Source organism: Ovis aries, chromosome 14, assembly GCF_016772045.2.
Source record: "Ovis aries strain OAR_USU_Benz2616 breed Rambouillet chromosome 14, ARS-UI_Ramb_v3.0, whole genome shotgun sequence".
Taxonomy (NCBI): Eukaryota; Metazoa; Chordata; class Mammalia; order Artiodactyla; family Bovidae; genus Ovis; species Ovis aries.
This window is the reverse complement of record NC_056067.1, coordinates 21,282,257-21,307,358: the sequence shown is the minus strand read 5'-3', so window position 1 is coordinate 21,307,358 and position 25,102 is coordinate 21,282,257. Positions and strand designations below refer to the sequence as shown.

General features: G+C 41.5%; 1 protein-coding gene across 4 annotated transcripts in view; it reads right to left on the bottom strand.

Annotated features, from left to right (window-relative positions):
* The window catches only part of RBL2 (RB transcriptional corepressor like 2), a 46,467-nt gene extending 31,775 nt beyond the window's left edge, over positions 1-14,692 (bottom strand). For all 4 annotated transcript variants that reach the window (XM_060398343.1, XM_012189779.4, XM_060398344.1 and 1 more), the window contains exons 1-4: positions 14,350-14,692; positions 10,283-10,413; positions 5,885-6,085; positions 1,524-1,588 (exon numbers count right to left, since the gene is read on the bottom strand). In XM_060398343.1, coding sequence (XP_060254326.1) covers positions 1,524-1,588; positions 5,885-6,085; positions 10,283-10,413; positions 14,350-14,589 — 637 coding nt within the window. In that variant the 5' untranslated portion in view covers positions 14,590-14,692. The remainder of the gene's footprint in view (positions 1-1,523; positions 1,589-5,884; positions 6,086-10,282; positions 10,414-14,349) is intronic.
* Between the last annotated feature and the right edge of the window lie 10,410 nt (positions 14,693-25,102).

Sequence of the window (25,102 nt, the reverse complement as noted above, 5' to 3'; positions counted from 1 at the left end):
AACCTACTTGAGGGCAATCTACTTCTTTTCCAGTAATTTATATAACAGTACTAAATACTTACCTCCATAAAACAGATAAAAATCCTCTAAGTCAGATATACCTGCCCATAACCTACTGCCCAGATTAATATCATATATAACACCAGCCACAGTAAGCCAAGGGGCAGCGAATGTTCAAACCATCATGAAACAGTTTATGTGCTCTTAAGACGTTCTGCATTTCATGCCACTGATCACACCACCTTCATCCGCACTAAAGAAACACGCAGTGTGATGGAAAGTGAAAATCACCAAGAGCTTACTTCTGACAAAGAAAGATTTTTCTTTTCAATCAAGCATGCAGCTCGGGGAAGGGGGGATAAGTTGTAACCTCTAACAATCAGACCAATCACAGTGATCCCAACAGAGTGACACATCCCTGCTGGAGGGCCCACACCCCCAGCATGAAACCAAGAGCTACAAGACGTGGATTCACATCCTAGCTTTTCTTCCAGCAGCTGGTCTCTGGGCCTCAGTGACCTACTCTTTAACATTAACACATTGGGCAAGTTGACCTAATAGTGAGAATCTCTCCTATTGAAGAGACCTTTCAGCTCTATAATTCTTTGGTTTTAACTTTGCATTTTATTAGGCTATCTTAATGGCAAAGGCATTCTACACAGTCTACAGAAAAAGCTAAGGAACCGTACTTTCTTTTCTTCCTTAAATTACTAAGAAGCATTTTTACATAGAAACACAGAGAGGACAATGATAGTCATAAAAATGTGTTTCACTGAACACAGACCTTGGGCAGGTTAAGTGAGAATAGAGGGCAGTGAAAATAAGTTGTATCTAAAGGCATTTGATCAAGCATGTTTATCTGAACAAGGCATAAAAAGTAATCAAAATTACTTTGAGAATGATTAGTCCCACTCCATTTGTAAGGCATGTCTTGTGCAAAACACAAGTCCAAGCCAAAAGCACAGACACATTAACGTGTTTTCAGCCCATAATTCAGAGATAATATGCTTTGGAGAAGGTGTTGTGTAAGAACAAAACTAAAGGATATTCCATTTAATGCACCATATTTGGTACACTGCGAAGAAATCCAATGCTGCAGAGCAACTAGGCTGGTGTACTGCAACTACTGAAGCCGGAGCGCCCTAGAGCCTGTGCTCCGCAAGAGAAACCGCTGCAGTGAGAAGCCTGCGCACCACAAAGAGAGAGTAGTCCCTGCTCGCCACAGCTGGAGAAAGCTTGTGCACAGCCACAGAGATCCCGCACAGCCAAAAATAAATAAATCAATAATTTTTTTAAAAAACAGAGGGAGGAAGGGAGAAAATATCAGAGGGAAAAAAAGAAAGAAAGAAAAGAAATTCAAAAGCTTTATAAAATGGCAATACTTAAAAAAAAGAAGGTGGGATTCAAATCCTCGAGAAATTTTTCAGTGAGCATCTTTTCCTGATACACATTTTAGGTTGACAGTAGTAGTACCTGAACTTTTAAGTAAGCTAATATTGAAATAAATATTACTCTTTCCTTACCTTTTGCATATATAAAAAGCACCCAACAAAAATGGAAAACTTCAGACACGGTACAGGGCTGTCGCCTTGAGGGGGAGAAAAAAGTCATGAGATAACAGAAGAATCAGAAAAAGACATGACACATGACTGTAAACTAGGTGGGAAACAAAACCCACAGCTGGAGGGAGTGACAGCAGATTCATTTCTCATGGAAAACGTGCAAGAAGTTCTGCTCCAATCGAACACAGGTAAGGAAATAGCTGGGAGCGAGGGAAAGCTCGCTCAGAAGAAAAATTCTGAAGAACTGTAGAAGCTTTTCCAGGTCAAGATAGCTAAGGCAGAAAATAAAATGAGTTCTGTTTTTTAACGAGTTCGTTAAAGCAGGGCAATGTTTAATCCTTGCCATCAACTGGTGAATAAAGCCCTATAATATGATAACCAAGGAGAAGGATCTTGTAGCGAATAAGGAGACTGAGACACACGGAGAGCAAGTGTACAGAGCTAACAGTAGTGTGGGAACTAAACCCCGTCTTCAGCTTCATCTCCTCAAAGCACCTTGTTAGAATAAGGGTACAAACAAAATAAGAATGAAATGAACAAAATCACAGTAGCTCTTTAGATGACATCAGCAAGGCTAATGTTGCTTTAAGACCCATGTATACGGTCAGACTGGCTTCCCAGGTGGTGCTAGTGGTAAAGAATCTGACAGCAAATGCAGGAAATATTAGAGCTGTGAGTTTGATCCCTGGGTAAGGAAGATCCCCTAGAGAAGGGAATGGCAGCCCACCCCAGTATTCTTGCCTGGAGAATCCCATGGGCAGAGGAGCCTGGCAGGCTACATAGTGTCAGACACGACTGCAGCAGCTTGGCACACACTCATGCAGTCAGATAGTCCACCAATTTTTTTTCCTCTATCACAGCTGATGAACTGTAAACCCTCACTCTCTAAAGACATTCCAGATTATATTAAGTCACAAAAAGACTTTTCTGGGGGAGCATGCTGCATGACATGCAGGATCTTACCCCAAACAGGGATCAAACCTGTGCCCCCTGCAGTGGAAGCACAGTCTTAACCCCTGGACCACCAGGGAAGGCCCACCAGAGGACTTTTCAGTGGAAATTCTGGGTTTCCTATAATTCCTTATATTTCTATCATTAACAGTACCTGTTACAGGTACTGCTGTAGGGAAGGAGAGGGAGAAAAAATAAGAGTACCTGTTGTATTTGCTAAGTCATCTGCTAAAGGGAGTTTTAGACCTGTTTTAAACTGGCTTTTCTACCAAAACCTCTGCCAGTGTTTAGATCAGACATGTGTTGGCTTCATATCCCAATACCCTTATTTTTACAAGGTGTTTGGAGGAGAAGAAGCTGAAGACTGGAGTTTAGTTCCCACACTGTCATTAACTCAGTGCCCTTGCTCTCCATGTGTCTTAGTTTCCTCATCCGCTAAAAGATACTTCTCCTTGGGTAGCATACTGTAGGGCTTCATTCACCAGCTGATGGCAAGGGTTATACGTCATGGCCCCGCTTTAAAAAGCAGCCTTCCGACCACAGACATGACAAACTATGTAATTTTGACGCCTACCGAGATAAAAGTCAAACTTTTAGGCTTAACCCTCAAGCCATTCTAACTTTCAGCTATAAGTCCTAGGGATGTAATGTACAGCATAAATATAATTAACACTGCTGTAGGTCATATATGCAAGTTGTTAAGAGAATAAATCTTACAGGGTTCTGATCAGAAGGAATTTTTTTTTCTATTTAATTTTGTATTGCTATGTGAGATGCAGAATGTTCACTAAACGTATTGTGGTCATCATTTCATAAGTCACATCATTATATTGCACTCCTTAAATTTTATAGTGCTGTATGTCAATTATATCTCAATAACACTGGAAGGGAGAAAAAATTAAGCCACTCCCAAAACTGGCTCTGTAACTTGAAAACCCTGGAACAACCAACCAACTTAGCGAAACTTCCTCTTTGCTGCTGTGGTATTTTCACTCTTCATCCTCTGCATAGAAGAACATCTCTCCAAATTCACCAAAATGGGTACCAAATGATGGTTACCAAAATCCTACCCATCCTTTCGGACATGTTTCTACTTCTTCCGTGGAACGTTACCTAACTGGCTGATACAGAGTGGATTATTTTTGCCTCAGAAGTCCTACATTTCTATTATCTTTTGCATTTATACATGCCTCTCCCTTATAATACTTACTGTAAGTTCTCAAAAGACAGTAACTGTGGGTTTGGGTTTTGGCCTGTTTGTTCTTATTTTTAATAATTGTGTCCTACATAATACCTAACAAAGTAGTTCATATGGTAAACTCTCAGTAAATATTCAATGACAAATTTTCAAAGAACAGTTTATAAGAACAACATGGGCTATCAGGCAGACTCTTTAAGTTTCAGTAAGAGCTCCACACTTACTGTGTGACACTGGCCAGATCACTTAGCCTTTGAAAGGCTTGGTTCCCCTACCTGTAACAACAGTATCAACCTCATGGAGCTGAAGCAGTGATTAACTCAAGTAATACATGCTTAATTGAAGTCTTAGCAGAGTCCCTGCACCATAATAAATGCTCAGTAAATAGTATGAATTATTATTACTATGATTATGGTTAGAGTTTTCTTAATTAGAATTAAGTAATATATACACCTAATATAATATGTATGTGCTCAGTCACTCAGTTGTGGCCCACTCTTTGCAACCAACCCCAAGGACTGTACCGCCAGGCTCCTCTGTCCATGGACTTTTCCAGCAAGAATACTGGAGTGGATTGCTATTTCCTTCTCCAATATAGTATATATAGCAATATAATATATATACATACATAATTAAGAAAATTCTATAATATACATTATAGAATTACATTGTCAACAAAGGTCCGTCTAGTCAAGGCTATGGTTTTTCCAGTAGTCATGTGTGGATGTGAGAGTTGGACTATAAAGCTGAGGACCGAAGAACTGATGCTTTTGAACTGTGGTATTAGAGGAGACTCTTGAGAGTCCCTTGGACTGCAAGGGGATCCAACCAGTCCATCTTAAAGGAAATCAGTCCTGGGTGTTCATTGGAAGGACTGATGTTGAAGCTGAAACTCCAATATTTTGGCCACCTGATGCGAAGAGCTGCTTCATTTGAAAAGACCCTGACGCTGGGAAAGGTTGAAGGCGGGAGGAGAAGGGGATGACAGGGGATGAGATGGTTGGATGGCATCACCGACTCAATGGACATTGAGTTTGGGTGAACTCCGGGAGTTGGTGATGGACAGGGAGGCCTGGTGTGCTGGGGTGGCAAAGAGTCGGACACGACTGAGCGACTGAACTGAACTGATAATATATATGTGTAATAATATATATCAAAGCAAATACAATCTGAAACCATTTCCTGCAACACTTTAAGAGATACTTTATATTTTTCTATAAATGATCATATCAGCTCATTCAGACTCAGAAAGAAGCTTCTATCCTAACTTTAGAATACTTCATTATAAACAGATAATTCCCCAAAACTGCAAGCAAACCAGACTGGCTGCTTCCATAGCAGTGGGGTCAACTATATAAAAATGTACATTGTTTTATTTTTTAAAGATGCTCACTTACTATAAACATCCATCACAATTTGGGAACATTTTTATATATTGAAAGAGAAGCAAACTTTATTCATTCAATTATAATAACTCCCTTTCCCCTGCTTTTCTTGTCAACATCTTTCTAGTTCTGTTTCCACTTCTACTTTATGAAACAACTTTCCTGAGAAAAGTAGAGAATTTGTATCCCATAACTGCTCTTATCTGCCAGGAAAGATGGAAGATATTGAGCCAGAGTACATTTTCAGACTTTGCAGACACAGTCAAAAGCACAATTTCATGACAGTTTCAATTCATCTATTCTCCCCCAACCAAATTTCTCTACTTTTCACTGGTTGTAAACATCCAAATACAAGGAGAAGCCTTTTCAGGGGAATTTACTCAGTCTGACATAAAAGTCAAATAAAGAGTTTATATGTATTATAATATGTAGAAAATAATAGAAAAAGTCAATACAGTCAATATAAGAAAATTAAGTAATCAAATTCTATACCCAAGGTGGCTAACTGGTGAGAGCACCGGCAGTCAGGCTGTTGCATTGTTGGTTGCTTAAAGGAAAAGGTTATATGAACAAAGACTCCACACATTTTGCAACATGAAAGAAGCTAAACTCTTCAGAGCTAACATAAAATGAAAAGCAAGAAATGATGATGAGAAAAAAGATTACTTGTGAAATCACATTGATTTCTTAGGACTAGCAAAAGAAACTGAGGGATGCAGACCAAGGGATCAAAACTGTAGCACAGACAGAAGAGTATGTATTCCTGCTTAACAAATATAAAAACATACCGCTGTTTTCGTCCTCTTTGTTGACGCGGCTGCTCCTCTTGAGGATATTTAAAAATGTCCTGAAAGATGGGTTCATATTTCTTAAAAATTACAGCAGAAACAGTGAAGTTTCTTTCTAATCTCTCAGTACGTTCTCTGAAATGTGGAGGGAGATTGGCCATGTCTTCCCATTTCTTCATCTTGTTAAAAAATTCAATTAAGCTGATAGTAAAAATTAAAAGTGAGATTTTTATAATTAATACAAATATAGGTAAATAAAAGTAAATCAACATTAACTCACTATTACTTTTAGACAGTGATATAAAATCACAACTCATGACTCTGACTAGCTTAGTCTCACAGGTTGGTTTATTTCTCTCATCTTCCAAATCTTTCCTAATCCAAAACTTCCCTAATCTCTTCTTCTGAGATTAGAGTTTTTTTTTAAATTATGAAATACACATCCACTATAAAATAAGTAACCAGAGAACAAAACCAACATTCACGCACCAACTGATTCAACAGGGATTAATGTAGCACATAAATTTTGACGTTTGCTTCAGATTCTATAGAAACAGCCAAAGTTCTCAGTTGTACTCTTCCCCAATCCTATTTCTCACTCTTTTTCCCTAAAGATAACCATCATTCTACAGTCTGAGTCCTTCTCATCCAAGTTTTTACACTTACTATGTGGTTATATATGTACCCAGTAACAGTATCTTTTGTATGTCTGATTTAAAAATTTTATATAAATAGTATACTGTAAGTAGCATTCTATAACTTACTTTTCCATTCAATAATGGCTTTTTATTTGTTTTTTGGCCTTGTCCTGCAACATGTGGGATCCTAGTTGCCTATAAAACTCACACCCCCTGCAGTGAGAGTATGAAGTCTTAATCACTGAATCAGAGAATTCCCCATTCAATATTGTTTATGAGATTAATGTTGATATGGATAGATTGAATTTATTCAATTTAACTGCTAAAAATATTCCTCCATATGAACTACTAGGTTTTGAATTTATTCCCCAACCAATGGAAACTGAGCCTTCTAATTTTTCTGTAACAAAAAATGCTATAAGGAACACATTTGTATACATGTATACTGGAATTTCTTTAAGAATTATCCCCAAGAAATAGAATTGCTGAGTCAGAGAATATGCATCTTCAACGTTACTGGCTGCTGCCAAATTTCCCACTAGAGTGACTGTGCCAATTTATACTCTCTCTAATGTACATTAGCAATAAAGAGTTACTATTTCCCTGCATAATGGTATTGTGCGTGCATGCTAAGTTGCTCCAGTCGACTGTGTTTGACTCTGTGCGACCCTGTGGACTATAGCCCATCAGGCTCCTCTGTCCATGAGATTCTCCAGGCAAGAATACTGGAGTGGGTTGCCATGCCCTTCCCCAGGGGATCTTCCTGACCCAGGGATCAAACCCATATCTCTTACCTCTCCTGCATTGGCAGGCAGGTACTTTACCCCTAGTGCCACGTGGGAAGCCCAAATAATGGTATTATGAGACTTTAAATTTCCCCAATCTGATGAGAATGAAATAATATCTAATTTTTACTTTGAGCTTCTTTGATTACTAGTGAGATTGAATATATTTGTTACATCTATTAGCTACTTGAGTTTAGGCTTTTGTGAAATCATATACTTTTCCCATTTTTTAGTAGCTATTTGTCAATTATTAACTAGTGTTCAGCTCAGTTCAGTTCAGTCGCTCAGTCGTGTCCGACTCTTTGCGACCCCAGGAATCGCAGCACGCCAGGCCTCCCTGTCCATCACCAACTCCCGGAGTTCACTCAAACTCACATCCATCGAGTCGGTGATGCCATCCAGCCATCTCATCCTCTGTCGTCCCCTTCTCCTCCTGTCCCCAATCCCTCCCAGCATCAGAATCTTTTCCAGTGAGTCAACTCTTCGCATGAGGTGGCCAAGGTACTGGAGTTTCAGCTTTAGCATCAGTCCTTCCAAAGAAATCCCAGGGCTGATCTCTTTCAGAATGGACTGGTTGGATCTCCTTGCAGTCCAAGGGACTCTCAAGAGTCTTCTCCAACACCACAGTTCAAAAGCATCAATTCTTCGGCGCTCAGCTTTCTTCACAGTCCAATTCTCACATCCATACATGACCAGTGGAAAAACCATAGCCTTGACTAGACGGACCTTTGTTGGCAAAGTCACATCTTTGCTTTTCAATATGCTATCTAGGTTGGTCATAACTTTCCTTCCAAGGAGTAAGCGTCTTTTAATTTCATGGCTGCAATCACCATCTACCGTGATTTTGGAGCCCAAAAAAACAGTCTGCCACTGTTTCCACTGTTTCCCCATCTATTTGCCATGAAGTGCTGGGACCAGTTGCCATGATCTTTGTTTTCTGATTGTTGAGCTTTAAGTTAACTTTTTCACTCTCCACTTTCACTTTCATCAAGAGGCTTTTTTGTTAGTGGTTCTTTATTTAATTCTGGATATTGACCATTGTTACACTACATTGTAAATATCTTCTCCCAAACTGCTCTTTGCTTTTAATTCATTTAGTCCATTATGGCAGAAAAGTAAATAACCTGTACCCATAGGTTAAGAAGTTAAAAACTGAGTTTTTGAAATGGAAATAAAACTGAGAAATGACTTGTGTTAAAGGTTAGGGGAAACAGTGGAAACAGTGTCAGACTTTATTTTGGGGGGCTCTAAAATCACTGCAGATGGTGACTGCAGCCATGAAATTTAAAGACGCTTACTCCTTGGAAGGAAAGTTATGACCAATCTAGATAGCATATTGAAAAGCAGAAACATTACTTTGCCAACTAAGGTCTGTCTAGTCAAGGCTATGGTTTTTCCACTGGTCATGTATGGATGTGAGAATTGGACTGTGAAGAAAGCTGAGCGCCAAAGAATTGATGCTTTTGAACTGTGGTGTTGGAGAAGACTCTTGAGAGTCCCTTGGACTGCAAGGAGATCCAACCAGTCCATTCTGAAGATCAGCCCTGGGTGTTCTTTTGGAAGGAATGATGCTGAAGCTTTAACTCCAGTACCTTGGCCACCTCATGTGAAGAGCTGACTCATTGGAAAAGACTCTGATGCTGGGAGGGATTGGGGACAGGAGGAGAAGGGGACGACTGAGGATGAGATGGCTGGATGGCATCACCGACTCGATGGATGTGAGTTTGAGTGAACTACGGGAGTTGGTGATGGACAGGGAGGCCTGGCGTGCTGCAATTCATGGGTCACAAAGAGTCAGACACGACTCAGTGACTGAACTGAACTGAGTCTGCTGCTGCTAAGTCACTTCAGTCGTGTCCGACTCTGTGCAATCCCATAGACAGCAGCCCACCAGGCTCCCCCATCCCTGGGATTCTCCAGGCAAGAACACTGGAGTGGGTTGCCATTTCCTTTTCCAATGCATGAAAGTGAAAAGTAAAATTGAAGTCGCTCAGTCGTGTCCTACTCTTAGCGACCTCATGGACTGCAGCCTACCAGGCTCCTCCGTCCATGGGATTTTCCAGGCAAGAGTACTGGAGTGGGGTGCCATTGTCTAGTAAAGTATATATTCATTATTCCATAATTTGACCTTTGCTTCTAAAGCTCCTTGTCTGTCGTTTAACTAGATTACTCTGTCTCCACTTCGTTTCTTTGCAATGATTATACTTCACACCTTTTTTAAGGTTTATAGCCAAGGTATTCAATTCTTTATCAATTGCCTCTTGTTCTTAGGCCTAAATATAACTCTGGGTGAAATTCAGGATTAATAAATAGACTACAGCTAAAAGATTACATTTCTTGTTAATTATTTTAAAGTAAGTGATTTTTTTAAACCACTAGGTCCATTAAGTTTTGACAGTGGTATTTCCTCCAAAATGCCAAACATCCTTTTCCCACCAGTCTTTAATAAGCCATGAGAAAATTAACCCAATGTACTCAAATAATGAAACATAATCAATTCAATTACACAACAGATAGAAAAAGCAATGTCTTCCTCCTCCTTAAAATATTCTTTGGCCTTCTCTTTAACGGATTTTGTAATAGTATTACTTATCCCCCAAACAGGAAACTGAATATTTACACATTACTTATAGAAGATACCAGTCCTGTGCATGTAGTTGCAGGCTTAATACCATAAAATATTTACCTTTTCAGTTTAGAGTATCTTTACTTAGAATTCTCCCAATAATTACAATAAATCATAACCTTTAATAGTAAACTCCTCATTTAAGTGTTAAATACATTAAAATTTAAATATTTTTCTCCAAAGAAATAAAATATAATGGGTACTAACTTAGATGTGGCAAAGGAAAACCATGACCTAACTTCTAAATTTAGCATTCCACAGGCACAAAAGCTCAGAAAGTGAAAAAGAGAATTTCTACTGTCACTATGTTTTTATATTAGCCGCACTTTAACAACTCTAACATAGTTACCTCTGCTCTGAACATCTCAGGATTCGAGTTAAAGATACATAGTTTCCTTCAACTGTCCCTTTGCTTACAGTTGGCACAGATTTTCTGCAAGCCACATATAAGGCACATGCTAACCAATGAAGATCATTTCCCTGTTAAAAAAAAAAAGAAAGAAAATTGAGTTTGAGCTAATGAACTATACATATTTCAGTTGAAAAATGATTGTGGGAAACTGCATTTTCAATGATGTTCCTGTCTCAAATGCTTTTATGACACATTCTTCCAAGGAGAAGTATGAGTTTGTTCTTTCACTTTGATCTGGCTCTACCAACAGCACAGATGAGAGTGATGCAACTTTCAAGATCATGAAAGGCAACAGGGATTCCACGTGGTTCTCTCTCTCAGAACATACACCTTAAAAGTCCCAACAAGGACAGAAATACAAGAAATCAAAAGATAAAAGTCTATAACCAGTATTACATATTAAATATCAAATGAATTTTATTTTCCACTGTACACTTCCATGAGACTGATACCCCACATGATCTGACAGCATGGCTGACTACTAGTTCCACAAGGGCAGGGATTTTGATATTTTGTGCACTGTTCTATGCCCCGCACCTGGATAAGAGTGTCTGGCAAAGAACAGGTGATCAACAAGTATTTGGAAAATAAATAAATACTGATTAACTTATTGGGTAAACTAAGAATCTGAGATCAAAGTCTTTTTTAAAAAATTGAGCAATCATACACATTTTAAAAAATAACTAACCATGCAAAGATGGGCTCCATAAAGGACAGAAATGGTATGGACCTAACAGAAGCAGAAGATATTAAGAAGAGGTGGCAAGAATACACAGAAGAACTGTACAAAAAAGATCTTCACGACCCAGATATTCACGATGGTGTGATCACTCACCTGGAGCCAGACATGCTGGAATGTGAAGTCAAGTGGGCCTTAGAAAGCATCACTACGAATAAAGCTAGTGGAGGTGATGGAATTCCAGTTGAGCTATTTCAGATCCTAAAAGATGATGCTGTGAAAGTGCTGCCTTCAATATGCCAGCAAATTTGGAAAACTCCGCAGTGGCCACAGGACTGGAAAAGTTCAGTTTTTATTCCAATCCCAAAGAAAGGCAATGCAAAAGAATGCTCAAACTACCACACAACTGCACTCATCTCACACACTAGTAAAGCAATGCTCAAAATTCTCCAAGCCAGGCTTCAGCAATATGTGAACCATGAACTGCCAGATATTCAGGCTGGTTTTAGAAAAGGCAGAGCAACCAGAGATCTAATCGCCAACATCTGCTGGATCATGGAAAAAGCAAGAGAGTTCCAGAAAAACATCTATTTCTGCTTTATTGACTATGCCAAAGCCTTTGACTGTGTGGATCACAAAATTCTGAAAGATATGGGAATACCAGACCACCTGACCTGCCTCTTGAGAAACCTATATGCAGGTCAGGAAGCAACAGTTAGAACTGGACATGGAACAACAGACTGGTTCCAAATAGGAAAAGGAGTACGTCAAGGCTGTATATTGTCACCCTGCTTATTTAACTTATATGCAGAGTACATCATGAGAAACGCTGGCCTGGGAGAAACACAAGCTGGAATCAAGATTGCTGGGAGAAATATCAATAACCTCACATATGCAGATGACACCACCCTTATGGCAGAAAGTGAAGAGGAACTAAAAAGCCTCTTGATCAAAGTCAAAGAGGAGAGTGAAAAAGTTAACTTAAAGCTCAACATTCAGAAAATGAAGATCATGGCATCTGGTCCCAATCACTTCATGGGAGATAGATGGGGAAACAGTGGAAACAGTGGCAGACTTTATTTTGGGGGCTCCAAAATCACTGCAGATGGTGACTGCAGCCATGAAGTTAAAAGATGCTTACTCCTTGGAAGGAAAGTTATGACCAACCTACAGCATATTGAAAAGCAGAGACATTACTTTGCCAACAAAGGTCCGTCTAGTCAAGGCTATGGTTTTTCCTATGGTCATGTATGGATGTGAGAATTGGACTGTGAAGAAAGCTGAGTGCCGAAGAATTGATGCTTTTGAACTGTGGCGTTGGAGAAGACTCTTGAGAGTCCCTTGGACTGCAAGGAGATCCAACCAGTCCATTCTAAAGGAGATCAGTCCTGGGTGTTCATTGGAAGGAATGATGCTAAAGCTGAAACTCCAGTACTTTGGCCACCTCATGCAAAGAGTTGACTCATCGGAAAAAGACTGGTGCTGGGTGGGATTGGGGGGCAGGAGGGGAAGGGGACAACAGAGGATGAGATGGCTGGATGGCATCACTGACTCGATGGACGTGAGTCTGAGTGAACTCCGGGAGTTGGTGACGGACAGGGAAGCCTGGCGTGCTGCGATTCATGGGGTCGCAAAGAGTCGGACACGACTGAGCGACTGAACTGAACTGAACCATCTATTATTTGTCACTTGTTTATATAACCCCGGGCTTCCTATGACTTAACCACTGTGAGTTAAACATAAAAAGTGTATAATTATGCTTTTTCTATTTAATTTACAAGGTTACCCTGAGGGTAAAATAAGAGCTTATTTGGAGGCACTTATGCCCATCACCAAAAATAGTCCTTCTCTTTTGTCACAGGAACCACTAGGAAATAAACAATAACATGAGTGAACTCCGGAGTTGGTGATGGACAGGGAGGCCTGGCATGCTGCGATTGATGGGGTCGCAAAGAGTCGGACACAACTGAGTGACTGAACAGAACTGAACTGACCTGACCTATTCAGTCATATCACCTAAGCATGTGAAAGAGCTTTGTAAATTCTAAAGCAGTCTCCATGAATGCTTTACGCTCCAGAAATTCCACATTACCTTACTTAACCTTCAGAACAGCTGTGTAAAGTAGGTACACATACCTCAAATTGACATATCACAAAACTGAGTTTGGAGTGGTTAAGTAAATTGCCCGAAGTCACCAAGGCCTGTCAGGTTCTAAAGCCAGTACATATCTAGCTACCCTCCCCCACTCTAGATGTAACTAAATTAAAATTATATTAATGCAAGAATAAGAAATAATAGGAATAAATTTAGTGAGTGCCACACAGGCAAAAACACCGTATTACAGTTAAAACACATCTGTTAGCCTTCCCATTCTGAGCCTATTTGCCCTACTCTTTCCACAAACTATTAAACAACTTCAGAAAATCATATGGCTTGCAGTTTAAATATCACTCCCATGGGGCAGTTAGACAGCGGATAAACAATACACACTTCCGTGTCACTTCCCATTGGCCCGTAAAGGGGAGGTGCCTACAGAGTTGAACCTCACTGGCTAGAATGGCCATTTTTCTTAATTGCAAGCCCCGTCCGAAGAAAGGGACAAAACATGTCCAGATGACAGCGACTCTTAAGAATCCTGTGCAGTGTCTGGGGTGACCAATAAGTCCTCAAGATCGCCGCAGTCCTGACTTCCTAGAGACAGATAAGAGTCTATATCCAGGTAGGCAGAAAGCCCGTTTCATCCGCTCACGGGAAGATTCTTCTTTGTTTACAAATACACAAACACAGCCCGAAACGTAATGCATTTACTCAAATGGCAATGCCTGGACCAAAGGCAATTAGGTACAGCTTGCAAAGAACTTGAGGAGAAGCCTGGAAACGCAGACGCTAAAATCGGGTTAATTTCAGTGCTAGCGCAGGCAAGCCCCACACCCCCATCCCTTTTGAGTACGGTCCTGACAACTGCACCTGTTCAGTCTGCCAACCAGATGGCTGTATTTTTGTAATCAGACCCCAGCACGACCTCAGCCTCGAGGTGCTAATTCAGGGCAAAGGCTGTTCCCCCTTCGGAACCGGAGAGGGAAGAGCACCGAGACAGGGTTCACTTTTAGGACAGCTAAGGGCTTTTCAAAAGCCAGGTTTCCAGGACGAAAGTGGGCAGAAAGGACTCCCTTCCCGCTCCAGGCTGGGGACCGGGAGAGCCGGGGCTGACCTGGGGAGCTCCCCCGCGGGGCTCCCGAGCCGGAGAGAGAAGGGCCCCCATCCCCCGCGGCGGGGCGGGACCGCTAGGCCCCGAAAACCGCTGGTCTCCTTTCCCCGGCGCACCTCCAGCGTGTAGCTCTCGCTCATGCTCCGGTAGCTCTCCCAGGCCTCGGCCCGCGCCGCCTCGTCCATGTTCAGGCGGCTGCACAGCTCGTCAAACCGCTGCTGGGTCTGAGGGGCCGGCGACCGGGCCGGCTGCGCGGCGTCCTCCGCCTCGCCATCGTCCTCCTCCTCCTCATCTGAGGCCGCCGCCGCCGGAGGGGGAGGCGGGGGCGGCGGCGACTGGTCGCCTCCCGACGGCATAGCGTACACCTGTGCGGCAGGTCCTCAGGTGAGCCGAGGGCCCGGGCCCACAGCCATTCAAACCGCGAAGCGCCCGCCGGTCGGCCGCCCTCTCGGCGACTGCGCCGCCGCCAACGGCGCTGGACCTCAAGCCGGCACCCGTAGTTCGGAGCACGGCCTGGTGGGAGATGTAGTCCAGGCCGGAGACCCACGGGGATCAAAAATCATATTTAAAAAAAGTCATCTCGCGTCCTCTCCCTTGGCCTGAGGTAAAACCGGCTTCTCTGCATTTCAAGTACCTCTTCATCGGGAGACCCATTCAGCAGGATTGTACTGAAGAGAAAGTATCTAAGAAACGTTGACACGTGAAGGTTTAGTGTTCAAAGTGTCCTCAGAAATAATACTTACCACCTGCGTGTCCTAATCTGAAAAACCAAGGTAATAGAAAGGGCCTGTCTGCCTAAATTCAAATTTTGGCATCACTCTTACAAATTCTAGTTCTTTCCTATATTTATTTTTTGTCCGAGCTGCAGTGGTTTGTGATATCTTATTTCCCCGGTCAGGGATTCAACCAGCGCCCCTTTCAATGGAAGCAGAGTCCTAACCAGTTGACCGCCAGGGAATTCTCCTTTTCTGTGTTTTAATTTTATGTGAGACTTTCAAAAAATTGATTGATTTTTTTAAAGGAGTAATTAATTTTCCCCCCATAGGGTGAATTTACATTTACCCCTAAGTGACATATTTGTTCTGTTCTCAAAACTTCATTTTTCTTTGCTTTCTCTTCAAATCTATATGAATCACATTATTTCCAGTCCGCTTTGGTTTATACAGGAGTATAGTATTAATAAGTAGGAGTATTATTTTGCAACAAAAGTCCATCTAGTCAAAGCTATTTCCAGTAGTCATGTATGGATTTGAGATTTGGACCGTAAAGAAAGCTGAGCACCGAAGAACTGACGCTTTTGAACTGTGGTGTTGGAGAAGACTCTTGAGAGTCTGTTGGACTGCAAGGAGATCAAACCAGTCAATCCTAAAAGAAATCAACCCTGAATTTTCATTGGAAGGACTGATGTTGAAGATGAAGTTCCCATACTTTGGCTATCTGATGAGAAGGGATGACTCATTGGAAAAGATCCTGATACTGGGAAAGATTGAAGGCAGGAGAAGAAGGGGACAACAGAGGATGAGATGGTTGGATGGCATCACTGACTCAATGGACATGAGTTTGAGTAAGCTCCAGGAGTTGGTGGTGGACAGGGAGGCCTGGCATGCTGCAGTCCATGGGGTCACAAAGAGTCAGACATGACTGAGCGAATGAACTGAACTGATAGTATAAAACGTTTTCCTGCTCCAGGAGCCCAAGGCACTGCTGTTTTGCTATGAGGTCACTTTTCTCTCTCTTCATTTGACCCTTTGAACACAGCCACCTTACTGCAAGGAAGCCCAGGTCACTTAGGGTAGCCTATTATCAAAGATAGATTAAAGCCATAGACATCAGTGAAAACGATGAAAACATTTTATCCCATCACTCCTGACAGTAGGGGAAAGAGCCAGGCTCAGTCATGGTTTGTGTGGAGAAGACTAGGGGTTTAAAGGGAAAATGAAATAGTAGAGGTGGGGGAAGAGAGAAGAGCTCAACCAAAACTGTTAAGAGGGTTAATGAGTATAAATATAATTAGGGCAGCTGGGCCTGCTAGCTGTCAGTTTGTTGAAGGTAGAATTGTATCCTCTCACAAACACTGGGAACAGAGACTCTGTCCTTCCTGAGGATTACATTTCAAAGGAATGGCTTTCGGGTCTCTGAGAAAGACACTCTTGATTTGTAGATGATACAGTCAGCCCTCGGTAAACATAGGTTGTGCACTGGCGGATTCAGCCAACTGTGGATCAAAAAACATTTTTTAAAAAAATTCCCAGGAAGAGGGTGGGAGGGCTGCTCAAGAGGGAGGAGATATACGTATACTTAGAGCTGATTCCGGAGAAGGCAATGGCACCCCACTCCAATACTCTTGCCTGGAAAATCCGATGGATGGAGGAGCCTGGTGGGCTGCAGTCCATGGGGTCACTAAGAGTCAGACACGACTGAGCGACTTCACTTTCACTTTTCCTTTCATGGATTGGAGAAGGAAATGGCAACCCACTCCAGTGTTCTTGCCTGGAGAATCCCAGGGACGGGGGAGCCTGGTAAGCTGCCATCTATGGGGTCGCACAGAGTCGGACACAACTGAAGTGACTTAGCAGCAGAAGCAGCAGAGCTGATTTCATTTTGTATGGCAGAGACCAACACAATACTGTAAAGCAGTTATCCTTCAATTAAAAATAAAATTTAAAATATTTCCAGAAATTTCCAAAAAACAAAACCTGCGTTTGCCACACACCCTAGCAACTATTTACACAGCATTTACATTGTATTTTAAACTAATTGCAAAGCACATATATTGAGTGGGGCTTCCCTGGTGGCTAAGAGGGTAAAGAATCTGCCTGCAATGCAGGAGATCTGGGTTCGATCCCTGGGTTGGGGAAGATCCCCTGAAAAAGGGAATGGCAACCCACTCCAGTATTCTAGCCTGGAGATTCCATAAACAGAGGAAGCTGGCAGGCTACAGTCCATGGACTTGCAATGAATCAGACACAACACAACTGAACTACTAACACTTTCAATTTCTTTACATTGTGTCAGGTACTGTAAGTGATCTAGAGATGATTTAAAGTTTACAAGAGGATGTACATAGCTTGTATGGAAATACTATGCTGTTTTATATGACTTCGATGCCAGCAGATGTATCTGTAGGGCTCCTGGAACCAATGCCCTGCAGATACCAGGGGATTTCTGTACATCTAAGAAGGGTAGAGGAAGTTGTCACAATTGTAAGCCCTGTTTAGTACACGCTGTAGGAAAGGGACAGTTGGGGCTTTTCATCAGATGTTAGAAGAACAATCTTTAAATTCTGGCAGCACTGAGCTTTCTCAGGCAGGCATTTTAATAGGGACTGGAGTCATCCTGGGACACAGTCTTATGTTGCTAGAAGCCATGAAGAGTTTGGGCATCCGTTAGAGCAAGGGTTTGGACAGGAGTTCTTCTGTTTTCCCTTTGCCCATAGGACCTGAGTCCCCTGGTCCTTAGCCTCAGCCATGCTGAATGAGCCCATTGGAAGCAGATCCTTCAGCCTCTGGTCAAGCTGTCCTGGCTAGTGCTATATGGAGCAGAGATGAACCCTGCCAAACAGCAGATCTGTGGACAAAAATAATAATTATTATTTGATTATTATTGTTTCAAATCATGAATTTTTTGGGTGGCTTGTTATACAGCAACAAACAACCAAACATCTGTTAAGTGTAAGACATATGTCTATCAATTAGAATGAAAGAAAAGAAATCACTTAATAATGAATTTTTTTCTTGGTCAATTTTTATGCCACCACTACTCTCACTAATAGATTAAAACTTTTAACTTTGAAAAGCTAAAATTACTTAATAATTAACATTAACATTCCTTCCAGAAAAAAAGAACTAGGCACTTAAGTCAGAGGCATTTTTGATGATGGCGATTAACTGACTTGAACATTAGACTTCTAGACTAGGGTTACAAAACTTTTATTTCCCTTACTTCTTTCTCCTCCTTTTGAACTGTGGTGTTGGAGAAGACTCTTGAGAGTCCTTTGGACTGCATGGAGATCCAACCAGTTCATCCTAAATGAGATCAGTCCTGGGTGTTCATTGGAAGGTCTGATGTTGAAGCTGAAAGAAACTCCAATACTTTGGCCACCTGATGTGAAGAGCTGACTCATTTGAAAAGACCCTGATGCTGGGAAAGATTGAGGGCAGGAGAAGAAGGGGACAACAGAGGATGAGATGGTTGGATGGCATCACCAACTCAATGGACATGAGTTTGGGTAGGCTCCAGGAGTTGGTGTTGGACAGGGAGGCCTGGCATGCTGCAGTTCATGGGGTCACAAAGAGTCAGACCCGACGGAGCGACTGAACTGAACTGAATTGAAGCTCTTCACATCAGTTGGCCAAAGTATTGGAGCTTCAGCTTCAGCATTAGTTCTTCCAATGAATATTCAGGGTTGATTTCCTTTAGGATTGACTGATTTGATCTCCTTGAAGTCCAAGGGACTCTCAAGAATCTAGTTCTCCAGCACCACAATTTGAAAGCATCAATTCCTCAGTACTCTGCCTTCTTTATAGTCCAGCTCTCAAATTCATACATGACTACTGGAAAACCATAGCTTTGACTTGTTGGAACAGTGACGTCTCTGCTTTTTAATACATTGTCTTAAGTTTGTCATAGCTTTTCTTCCAAGGAGCAAGTGTCTTTTAATTTCATGGCTGCAATCACAGTCCATGGTGATTTTGGAGCCCAGGAAAATAAACACTGACACTGTTCCCATTTTTTCCCTCTCTATTTACCATGAAGTGATGGGACCAGAGGCCATGATCTTAGTTTTCTGAATATTGAATTTTAAGCCAGCTTTCCACTCTCCTCTTTCACCATCATCAAGAGGCCCTTTAGTTCTTCTTCACTTTCTGCCATAAGAGTGGTATCATCTGCATATCTGAGGTTGTTGATATTTCTCCTGGCAGTCTTGATTCCAGCTTGTGCTTTATCCAGCCCAGCATTTTGCATGATATACTCTGCATATAAGTTAAATAAGCAGGGTGACAATATACAGCCTTGACGTGCTCCTTTCCTGATTTAGAACCAGTCCATTGTTCCATGTCTGGTTGTAACTGTTGCTTCTTGACTTGCATACACATTTCTCAGGAGGCAGATCAGGTGTTCCCATCTCTTGAAGAATTTTCCATAGTTTGTTGTGATCCACACAGTCAAAGGTTTTCGCATAGTCAATAAAGCAGAAGTAGATATTTTTCTGGAACTCTCTTGCTTTTCCTGTGATTCAGTGGATGTTGGCAATACGATATCTGGTTCCTCTGCCTTTTGTAAATCCAGTTTGAACATCTGGAAGTTCTCTGTTCACATAATGTTGAAGCCTGGTGTGGAGAATTTTGAACATTGTTAGCATGTGAAATGAGTGCAATTGTGCGGTTTGAACATTCTTTGGCCTTGCCTTTCTTTGGGATTGGAATGAAAACTGACCTTTTCCAGTCCCAAGGCCACTGCTGAGTTTTCCAAATTTGCTGGCTCTTGAGAGTCCCTTGGATGGCAAGGAGATCCAACCAATCCATTCTGAAGGAGATCAGCCCTGGGATTTCTTTGGAAGGAATGATGCTAAAGCTGAAACTCCAGTACTTTGGCCACCTCATGCGAAGAGTTGACTCATTGGAAAAGACTCTGATGCTAGGAGGGATTGGGAGCAGGAGGAGAAGGGGACAACCGAGGATGAGATGGCTGGATGGCATCACTGACTCGATGGACGTGAGTCTGAGTGAACTCTGGGAGTTGGTGATGGACAGGGAGGCCTGGTGTGCTCTGATTCCTGGGGTCGCAGAGAGTCAGACACGTCTGAGCGACTGAACTGAACTGAATGCATCACTTTAACAGCATCATCTTTTAGTACTTGAAATAGCTCAGCTAGAATTCCATCACCTCCACTAGCTTTGTTCTTAAGCTAGTTTGTCGTGTTTCCTGAGGCCCACTTGACTTTGGACTCTAGGATGTCTGGCTCTAGGTGAGTGATCACACCAACATGGTTATCTGGGTCATGAAGGTCTTTTTTGTATAGTCCTTCTGTATATTCTTGCTACCTTCTCTTAATATTTTCTGCTTCTGTTAGGACCATACCATTTCTGTCCTTTATTGTGCCCATCTTTGTATGAAATGTTCCCTTGGTATCTCTAAGTTGCTTGAAGAGATCTTTAGCCTTTCCCATTCTATTGTTATCCTCTGTTTCTTTGCATTGATCACTGAGGAGGTGAGGTCAGGTAGGCTCAGTCGTGTCCGACTCTTTGCGACCCCGTGGACTGTAGCCTACCAGGCTCCTCCATCCATGGGATTCTCCAGGCAAGAATAAGGCTATCTTATCTCTCCTTGCTATTCTTTGGAACTCTGCATTCAGATGGGTATATCTTTCCTTTTCTCCTTTGCCTTTAGCTTCCCTTCTTTTCTCAGCTATTTGTAAGACCTCCTCAGACAACCATTTTGCCTTTTTGCATTTTGTTTTCTTCAAATGATGTACTCTGCATTTAAATTAAATAAGCAGGGTAACAGTATGCAGCACTGATATACTCCTTTCCCAATTTGGAACCAGTCCATTTTTCCATGTCCAGTTCTAACTGTTGTTTCTTGATTTGCATACAAGCTTCTCAGGAGACAGGTAAGGTGGTCTGGTATTCCCATCTCTTTAAGAATTTTCCACAGCTTGTTGTGATCCACACAGTCAAAGGATTTAGCATAGTCAATGAAGCACACTTTAAAAAAAAATTCTCTTGCTTTTTCCATGATCCAGCGGATGTTGGCAATTTGATCTCTGGTTCCTCTGCCTTTTCTAAATACAGCTTGTACATCTGGAGTTTTCAGTTCACGTACTGCTGAAGCCTAGCTTGAAGGATTTTGAGAATTACATTGCTAATATGTGAAATCAGTGCAATTGTACAGTAGTTTGAACATTCTGGGATTGCCTTTCTATGGAATTGAAATGAATACTGACTTTTTTCAGGCTTTTGGCCACTGCTAAGTTTTCCAAATTTGCAAACCACATAGGCAAAAAATTCTCTTAAAAAATAAGCTACCCAATTTTTAAAATGAACAGAAGAACTGAATAGACATTTTCCCAAAAAGAATGGCCCATACAAATGGCCAAGAGGCACATGAAAAGATACTCAACATCACTCATCATCAGGAAAATGCAAATCAAAACCACAATGAGATATCACCTTACACCTATCAGAATGCTGCTGCTGCTGCTAAGTCACTTCAGTCGTGTCCGACTCTGTGCGACCCCATAGACGACAGCCCACCAGGCTCCCCCGTCCCTGGGATTCTCCAGGCAAGAACACTGGAGTGGGTTGCCATTTCCTTCTCCAATGCATGAAAGGAAAAGTGAAAGTGAAGTCGCTCAGTTGTGCCCGACTCTTAGAGACCCCACGGACTGCAGCCCACCAAGCTCCTCCATCCATGGATTTTCCAGGAAGGAGTACTAGAGTGGGGTGCCATTGCCTTCTCTGACCTATCAGAATCGATATCATCAAAAAGGCTATAAATAACAAATGTTGGCAAGGATGTGGAGGAAAAAAAAACCTAGTACAGTGTTTATGGGAATGTATATTGAGAAGCGACTATGGAAAATAATATGGAAGTTCCTCAAAATAAAGAAAAAAACACTACCAGATGATCCAGCAATTCCACTTCTTGGTATTTATTGGAAGAAAATGAAATCACTAGCTCAGAAAGATATCTGCACCTCTGTATTCATAGGAGCATTATTTACAGCATCGAAGACATGGAAGTAACCTAAGTGTTCATTGACTGAATGGATAAAGATAGTTGTATATAGTGGAATATTATTCAGCCATAAGAAGAAGGAAATCCTGCTATTTGTGACAACAAGCATAGGCTCATGAGGGTATTATACTAAATGAAATAAGTCAGACAGAGAAAGACAAATACCATATGATATCTGATATGTGAAATCTAAAATAAAGGAAAAACCAAAGGAAAACTCACAGATACAGAGAAGAGGTTGGTGGTTACCAGAGGTGGGCAGGAGTGGGTAGGTGAAATGGGTGATCATGGACAAAAGGTACAATCTTCCAGTTATAAATAGATAAGTTATGTGGATGTAAAGTACAGCATGGTGACTACAGTTAAAATACCACATTGTATGTGTGAGGAAGAAATCTTAAAAGAAAGTAAACCTTAAAATTTCACATCACAAGAAAAAAAGTTGTACTTTTGTGTAGTTATAGATGTTAACTAAACTTGTGATAATCATATATGTATATATATGCATACATATATCAAATCACTATGTTATATACCTAAGACTAATACAATGTTATATGTCAATTTTATCTCAATTTTTAAAAGAATTAAAAAAAAGAAATCAATCTTGGTTATTCCAGAGATTTGGTTCTTCAGTTCAGTTCAGTCACTTGGTCGTGTCCGACTCTTCACGACCCCATGAATCGCAGCACACCAGGCCTCCCTGTCCATCACCAGCTCCCGGAGTTCACTCAGACTCATATCCATCGAATCAGTGATGCCATCCAGCCATCTCATCCTCGGTCGTCCCCTTCTCCTCCTGCCCCCAATCTCTCCCAGCATCAAAGTCTTTTCCAATGAGTCAACTCTTCGCATGAGGTGGCCAAAGTACTGGAGTTTCAGCTTTAGCATCATTCCTTCCAAAGAAATCCCAGGGCTGATCTCCTTCAGAATGGACTGGTTGGATCTCCTTGCAGTCCAAGGGACTCTCAAGAGTCTTCTCCGACAGCACGGTTCAAAAGCATCAATTCGTTGGCACTCAGCCTTCTTCACAGTCCAACTCTCACATCCATACATGACCACTGGAAAAACCATAGCCTTGACTAGACAGACCTTATTCAGCAAAGTAATGTCTCTGCTTTTGAATATGCTGTCTAGGTTGGTCATAACTTTTCTTCCAAGGAGTAAGCGTCTTTTAATTTCATGGCTGCAGTCACCATCTGCAGTGATTTTGGAGCCCAAAAAAATAAAGTCTGACACTGTTTCCACTATTTCCCCATCTATTTCCCATGAAGTGATGGGACCAGATGCCATGATCTTCGTTTTCTGAATGTTGAGCTTTAAGCCAACTTTTTCACTCTCCACTTTCACTTTTATCAAGAGGCTTTTTAGTTCCTCTTCACTTTCTGCCATAAGGATGGTGTCATCTGCATTATCTGAGGTTATTGATATTTCTCCCGGCAATCTTGATTCCAGCTTGTGTTTCTTCCAGTCCAGCGTTTCTCATGATGTACTCTGCATATAAGTTAAATAAGCAGGGTGACAATATACAGCCTTGACGTACTCCTTTTCCTATTTGCAACCAGTCTGTTGTTCCATGTCCAGTTCTAACTGTTGCTTCCTGACCTGCACACAGATTTTTCAAGAGGCAGGTCAGGTGATCTGGTATTCCCATCTCTTTCAGAATCTTCCACAGTTTATTGTGACCCACACAGTCAAAGGCTTTGGCATAGTCAATAAAGCAGAAATAGATGTTTTTCTGGCACTCTCTTGCTTTTTCCATGATCCAGCGGATGTTGGCCATTTGATCTCTGGTTGCTCTGCCTTTTCTAAAACCAGCTTAACATCAGGAAGTTCACGGTTCACGTATTGCTGAAGCCTGGCTTGGAGAATTTGGAGCATTACTTTACTAGCATGTGAGATGAGTGCAATTGTGTGGTAGTCTGAGCATTCTTTGACATTGCCTTTCTTTGGGATTTTGGGCTCTGATTATTCTTTCACTCGTTTATACATTCATTTACTTAGCCAGAGATTGTGCCATCCATCCACTCAAATATTCAACTGATGTTTAATGAGTGCCTATTATGTGTCAAGTACTTTGCCAAGCACTGAAGATATAGTAGTGAATGATAAATGCATGGTGTCTGCCCTCCAGAGTTTATGCTGACATGGGGAAAACAGACCTAGAACAAACAAATTGTCAAGTGTGAATATATTACAAAAAAAGAAAGTCAGGAAACTATAGGAGTGCATTCTGGAAGAGGTTTACCAGGCACAGGAGTAGGGCTGCCTGGGTGGGTGAAAGTGGACAAAGGCTTTCCCTTCTTCCCCTTCACTTCTGCAAGAAAAAAATCTAAAAGTTATAGCCAGTACAAGGGAAGGGTTCATTTCAGGCAGAGGAAAAAGCTTTTGGAAAGACTGTGCATCAGGAAAAAGCGTGATTCAAGAGTTATAGGAATGAGAATGTGGTTGAAGTGTAAAAAGAAAGAGGAAAAGGCAGGAGGTATGGCTAGAGATGATGTCAAAGTCCTGGTTAAGATTTTGGACTTGATTCTAAAGGTGATTGGAAGGTTAAGGTTTTAGGGTAAGTAGAGCAGTAACACTCTGTTACCCAAACCTAGAAGAGTGTTCATCACTTAACAGGTATTCAACTAACATTTATTTAACTTAACACCTAGCTTGACATCAAGGCCTCTACTGAATTCTGTGAGGCCTAGGTCAAAATGAAATCAGTCATACTGATCAAACTGATTTCCTCAGTTTTCATTAAAGATGCAAACCTTTGTATAGCACAGGGAACTATATGCAATATTTTATAGTAACCTACAAGGGAAAAGAATTTGAAAAAGAATATATGCATACTTAAATATATACACATATTTATAATATATGTGTATTATGTTTGTATGTGTATATGTGTGTGTATATATATATATAGATAGATAAATAGATATGTGTGTGTGTGTATGTGTTAGTTGTTTAGTCATGTCCGACTCTTTGTGACCCCATGGACTGTAACCCAGCAGGCTCCTCTGTCCATGGAATTCTCCAGGCAAGAATACTGGAGTGGGTTGACATTTGCTCCTCCAGGGGATCTTCCTGACCCAGGGTTCAAACCCAGAAGCAGGAAATGGCAGTCTGCTCCAGTAT